The sequence below is a fragment of the Octodon degus genome, unplaced genomic scaffold (genome assembly GCF_000260255.1).
Source record: "Octodon degus isolate 3935 unplaced genomic scaffold, OctDeg1.0 scaffold00060, whole genome shotgun sequence".
In the NCBI taxonomy this organism is placed as follows: domain Eukaryota; kingdom Metazoa; phylum Chordata; class Mammalia; order Rodentia; family Octodontidae; genus Octodon; species Octodon degus.
Genome location: NW_004524636.1, coordinates 4,208,050 through 4,214,578, shown reverse-complemented (window position 1 = coordinate 4,214,578; position 6,529 = coordinate 4,208,050). Strand labels below are relative to the sequence as shown.

Genomic DNA, 6,529 nt, shown 5'->3' with positions numbered 1-6,529 from the left:
GTCCCTGAGCCTGCCTAAGCAGGCGCTTTAGTCCGCTGAGCTATCTGGCAATGCCTTCATTTTTAACCTACATGTTCATCCTGCTCTAGGCGCATAATCTGCTTTCTGGAAAGCTTCTGGAGGCTTCTGTCAGCTAAACTTCACCTCCAGTTTCTCAAAATCTAATTGCAGAGTTGCCAGCTCCCGTTGTTTCACCAAACAAATGATGGAGCCCTTCGTGTCCATGGAATCCTCTGGAACTGTCGACATAGGGATTCATGTAAGGCTTCTGATGAAATTCTACCAAGAATCTCAAACCAGGGCTCAAAACACGACCCAATGGGCACAGTCCCTGCCAGTGGCAGCCTGGTAGGCTACCTAAAGCACTGTGTGGAGGGCTGCAGGGACGCCGCAGTTCCTGTCCTGGGTGAGGGTCTGCACTGGAGCTTCGCATGCAGAGCAAAGGTAGGGTGGACGTGAGGGCTTACTCCTCAGAGGATGAAGGGATGCAGACAGCAGACACGCAGAAGACAGAAGTGACAAGAGAAAGCAGGACAAAGCAGGACACCATTGGGCAAAGCTCACTTCTTTGGAGCAAAAACTGGCAAGGCCACAGGGCAACCTCCGAGGGAATGAGTAGGCCCACACCTAGCTGGAGTGGGTGGCACACGTTTATTCCTCTCAGCTTCACACTGCAATCTGATGGAGACAAAGAAACCTTTGTGCTTTTAACTTGTGAATTTAGGGTTAGATGGTCTGAATATTCTGTCCACATTCCGTTATTATTATGAAACAAGGAATCTGGCCTTGGAGAGGGAAAAGGGGTACGGTTAAGGAGTAAGGTACTTTTTGGATCTGTATTGAAATCTTTATTTTGACATCTTTGTTCCCCATCATATGCCCTCTATTTTGCAACCTGGTACAATTCTTATCCTTGATTCAGTGAAGAGCTTTGTATTCTTCACAAAGCTCATCTCCCTGAATCCTGGTTCCTTGGGTTGGGCTCTCCCGGGCATAAGCCCTGAGTCCAGGACGGAGATACAGGCTTATTAAGGAGAGACTCCCACCAGCAAGGCAGGGGCAGAAGAGGAGGGAAGCATGGAGCCCAGCAAGGCTGTGGTGTCCTGTAAAGTCTCAGTCCTGGGTGAGTGGGGCACCGGAGGTAGTGGCCACAGGGCTCTCCATATGACTGAGTGGCTCCAGGGCCAGGTCGCAGGTGCCAACCTTCAACTGCAAAGCACTTGGCTAGGGCTGGGCGCAGAGCTAGCAGGGACTTCAGAGGACCACGCAGAGCACCGGCCACAGCTCCTCACCTCCAGGACTGCCTGCGTCCACCACCAGCCCCAGTTAGAGGTCTTCCATCAGGTTCTGCTGCAAGAGGAAGTGGATAATATCTTTTGAAAGCCCTGGGATCTGCTTTTCAGCATCCAGAGACTCGCTCCCTTCATGCAGTGGGTAGAAGCGGGAGGCCCTGCAATGCCTCCGCAGGACTGAACAGCCATCCCGACTGAAGATGACCCGCGCCACCTGGAAGGTGCGGAGGGCGTACTTCTGACTCCCCTGCCCCCTCAGTTCGGCGATCTTCTGAGACAGGCATTGGCAGACAGATGCTGAGAGTGAGTCCTCAGAGGCTGGCTGGGGACGGCCAAACACTTCGTAGAATCTGTCCAGGGATTCTCGAAGTCCACTGTCCTCTTCCTTGGCCTTCAACTGGCCGCTGGAAGAAGGGTCAAGCCCGAGATCTTCACATGACCAGGAGTCTTTTTGTTCAGTATTTAGGCTGCTGCTGTCTGAAAGACAAAGCACATTCCAATTCTCAAACTCACAACTGCAAACATCAGAACACAAGTCAGCAACAGGTGATGGATGCCCCCTTCAGCTTGGCACAAGTAACTCCTGGGAGTTACCTGGCAATGGTATAATCGGTTGCTTCAGAAGCTGTTCTCTGGCCCAGGGTTACACCAGTTGTTTGCTCCGTAGGCAAACATTCCCATAAAATCCATGTGCTGAAGGCTTAACTACTCTTATAACTGCATTTGTAAAGGGGTTTTAGGAGGTAAAGTTAAATGAGGTCATGGGGTGGAGTCCTAACCCAATAGGATTGGTGCCCTTGTTGGGAAAGGAAGAGGAAGAGAGGAGAGATAGAGAGAGAATATGAGCATGAACCTTCTCTCTCTCCATGTGCAAGCACCAAGGAACGGCCACACGGCCACACTGCGAAGACGGCTGCCATTGCACACCTCACCAGGAACCAGCTGCTGGCACCTGCAGCCTGCACCACCAGCCTCCGGCACTGCTGCCGCCGAAGCCTTCAGGTTATGGGCCTCTATCATGTCTGCCTGAGCAGACTAAGACATCTGGCTTTGACCTTATCATAGACCTCATGCTAGATCTCATTATTTATGCACTAATGAAAACACATATTCATTTATAAACACATTTGTTTAAAAATTTTTCAGTAACTGTTTTCAGCATTTTTTCTTTGTAATCCTATCTATAGTACCTAATTTTATGCATTTAATTTTTTTTCATTTGAATATTTGGTACAGGGTTTTGCTACACAGCTTGGACTCAGGGTGATCCTCCCGTTTTCAGCCTCCTCAGCACTGGGGTTATTGGTATGCGCCACTATGCCTGGTCTCTGTGGCTCAGTGCACCCAGGGGTGGCTCTGGTGCAGCATGTGGTACTGGAGATTGAACCCTCAGTTCCTGTGCTTGCCTAAGCAGGTGCTCAGTCTGCTGAGCTATCTTGCAGTCCCTAAGACTTTGTTAAAATAATTTCAATTACTTAACTTGTGCAATTCTACCCATTTGATGAAAATAACTTTTTGTTTTGTTTGTTAAGACAGGGTTTTCCTAATGTAGTTCAAGCTGGCCTTGAAATCGTGCTGTTATTCCTACTTTAGCCCTCTGAGTGCTGAGACTACAGGTGTATGCTACCATGCTCAGCTAAAATTTTTTCTTTCTTTCTCTTTTTAATCTTTTATTTATTTATTTGGTACAAGGTCTTGCTATGCAGCTCAGATTCGTAGTGATCCTTCTGTCTGAATCTCCCCAGCACTGGTATGACAGGCATGCACACCATGCCCGTTTTGGGGATCAGCACAGCGTTTCTGGGTCTGGATGGCTGGCATAGCATGCAGTACCAGGGATCGAACCCCGGTCCTTGTGCTTGCCAGGCAGGCACTTAGACGGCCATGCTATCTCCCCAGCCCTTAAAATTGTTTCTTTGGGTCATAGATAAATGCTAGTCTACTTTACAGAGCTCTGACTATCCATGTCCCTGATAACTTAATAGCCATAATAAATACATGCGTACCTGCTCCACATGAGGGGAAGGGCAAGCTGCAATGGGTGGAGCTTCAGGGAAGAAGCTCAATTTTGCTATCATTTGAGGTATCACCTCAGACGAGTCACACAACCTTTCCGGGTCTCAGCTTCTTTTTTTTTTTTTTGAGGTACTGGAGATTGAACTCAGGACCTTACCAGGCAAGTGCTTATTCTACTGAGCTATCTCCCTGGCCCATGCTTCCCTATCTTTAATTTATTTTATATTTTACTTTGAGACAGGGCTTCACTATGTAGTTCAGGCTTGTCCTAAACTCACTCTACAGGCCAGGCTGGCCTTGAACTCTTGGCAATCCTCCTGCCTCAGCCTCCGAGTGCTGGGATGACAGGCATGGGCCACCATACCTGGCCTACCTATCTTATCTTTAAAGCAGAGACTTTACTAGAATGTCTATGGTACAAAGACAAGTAGCCATCCAAAGAACATGGACATCCGTGAACACACACAGAACATATGTGGATAGGCATTTGTTGACCTAACAGACATTTGCAGAAGGCCGACTCTAAGGCAACTCATGACAAGCCACTGCAAGATACAGCAAAAGGTGGGGAAGCCCATGTCCTTCACCTAAGATACGGGGAACCTAATTAGAAAGCGGACCAACTCCTGGACAACCAACAGCAAAGTAATCATGAGACAATGTGAAGTGGACTGACTGCCTGGATTCAGTGGGCAGAGGCAGCCTGAGGACCAGCATGCAGCATACCTAGCTGGAAGGCCTTCCTGGAAGGCTATTTGCCACCCAAATGCTGTGGACACAGAAACAGAGGACAAAGGTCAGGTCTGAACAAAGGTCAAGTTACAGAAAAAAACAGAAAATAAACTACTCCATGGCTGGCTCTGGTTCTCCTCCTCTCCTCATTAGCCAGGTCTCCAGCAGCCAAATGGCCTGGGGACAGAAGAATGAGAATTGGGAGGGAGGCCAGAAAGCCTGCTGCACCCAACAGTAAAGACTGTCTTCTGAGAGTGCTATGGTAGGGACAGACTTCCCACTATCAGAGTTCCCAGAATGCCTGGAGCTATGTCCTATGCTCCCTCCTCAAGCATGAAGGGCAGGGCAGGAGGGAGAGAGGAAGGAAGGAAGGAAGGAAGGAAGGAAGGAAGGAAGGAAGGAAGGAAGGACGGACGGAAGGGAGGGAGGGAGGGAGGGAGAGAGAGGGAAAGCTAAGGAAACTCCACTGTACTTGGCTAGGCCGAGAGCCTCTGCCCAGTTCCCAACAGGCCTGTGTCTACTGCAGCATCATAGGCAGGTAGAAGGGAGGGAAGGCGGTGCTGGCCTCTCTCTGGTCCTCTTGTAGGGAAATGGGGAAAATACTTCTCAGCTTGCATTTTTCACAAATGCCCAAGTTCCTGAAAATCAGGGAGAAATTGAGAAACTGTTCCAGACTGCAGGAGACTGAAAAGAAACAAAACCATTAAACGCAACAGGTGGGGCCTGGGAGATAGTTCAGTGTAATAAGTGCTTGCCAGGCAAACACAAGGGCCTGAGTTCAATCCCCGGTTCTGCAAAAATAAATAAATAAATAAACAAACAAATAAATAAATAAATAAATACAGGCAATGTTTAAAAAAAAAACACACAACCAGTGATTTTGAACTGGATCTTTTTATTAAAATACATTACTGGGGGCTGGGGAGGTAGCTCAGCAGCATAAGCACCTACCTAGCAAGCAACAAGGTCCTGAGTTCGATCCCCGGTACCAAAAATAAAAACAAAGTACATCACTGGAACATTTGGAGCACTGCAAACAAGGCCTGTGGATTAGATGGTAGGAATGAGTCACTGCTAATTTCCTGCTGTGGATGATTTAATTTTGTTATGCAAGAAAATGCCCTTGTTTGTAGGACATTTCGGGGGGTGAAGGGCATTAGGTTGTCGATTTATTCTCAAATAGTTCATTAAAAAGTTATTTGTGCAGTACTTGCAGATTTTCTATGAGTTTAAAATTGCTTAAATTTTTTTAAACAAAACTCTGGAGGGATGATGGCTAAGCTTTCTTTGGTAACCTACTTTAAAATTAAAATAATCAACGAAATGAAAGCCTTAGACCAAGGCTTGGCCCACAGTGCTGGCCTGATAAATGGCATTGCTATTAACGAACAGAGAAGGGAGAGCGATATTGCTCTCAGAGTGGGGTGAGGGGTCCCCTGCTGCCTCCTTCCCCATAGATGATGTGGTCCCAGGCTGGGAAGGCAGACAGATGGGGCTGATTGCTGTCAGCCGGAGGGGGTAGAGCAGGATGATTCTGGGCAGAAACTCTGGGGAGCTGGGGAATTTCTGAAGAGCAACCCGGGGGCGTGAGGCAACTAGTCCACACGCTTGGATAGCCAGGATTTTAAATTTTCACTGGAGTAACACTTCCAGATTTCACTTAATTTAATTTTTTTGAACCCTAGTATCTAAAAAAGAGCCTAGAAATGAGCTGTCACTTCAATCTTTCACACAAATGTCAAGCATACTGCAAATCATCATCGAAGAAACAGCCCTTCTTCCCCATGAGCTCTGACATACGCTGAGTCATCCCAGGTGTCAGCTGTTTTGACTGCGGCCTCAGTGCCTACCAGGCTGCTACTTCTTCTACTTCAACTGCAACAACCTTCTCTGTCATCAGGTGGCTGTGGTGACTCCTTCCCTGAATCCTACCTGAAGAGGAACACAGACTCAAAGGACAGGGCAGAAGTAGGCAGAAGAAGCAGAGGCGCATGCTGAAGCCAGGGCACTGTAGTAGCCTGAATACTGACCCCAGGCCTCCCAAGGCACACTGCTGTCACACCTCTTCCTGCTGGTGTCATTCATATGACATATTCTCCTCTTCTCCTACATCTTGGGATGGCTTTTGCCCCTCAGCAAAGGCCCTATTCCCAAGCATTCTGGTGGTATTCTAAATTTGGTAGGATTTCCCTCTTTATATTAACTGCTTTCCATCATGAAAAGGATTTCTTTGGGGATGTACAAAAAGAAAAGGAGAAGGGCAGGGCTTACTATAACAATGCTTTTGCTAATGACTAGAACATCCATTTGCTAACTTTTCTTTTGAGGAAGGAAGGAAGCAAGGAAGGAAGGGAAGGAAGGGAGGGAGAAAGGGAAGGGAAAGGAAAGGGAAGGAAGGAAAGAAGGAAGGAAGGGAGGGAGAAAGGGAAGGGAAAGGAAAGGGAAGGAAGGAAAGAAGGAAGGAAGGGAGGGAGAAAGGGAAGGGAAAG

At 47.8% G+C, this 6,529-nt stretch overlaps 1 protein-coding gene across 1 annotated transcript in view; it reads right to left on the bottom strand.

Moving 5' to 3' along the window:
• Positions 1-812: 812 nt before the first annotated feature.
• CUNH20orf196 (chromosome unknown C20orf196 homolog) overlaps positions 813-6,529 on the bottom strand; it is a 101,861-nt gene continuing 96,144 nt past the window's right edge. Inside the window, exon 3 of the mRNA XM_012515363.2 lies at positions 813-1,769. Within this exon, the coding sequence (XP_012370817.1) occupies positions 1,327-1,769 (443 nt within the window). The 3' untranslated portion in view covers positions 813-1,326. The remainder of the gene's footprint in view (positions 1,770-6,529) is intronic.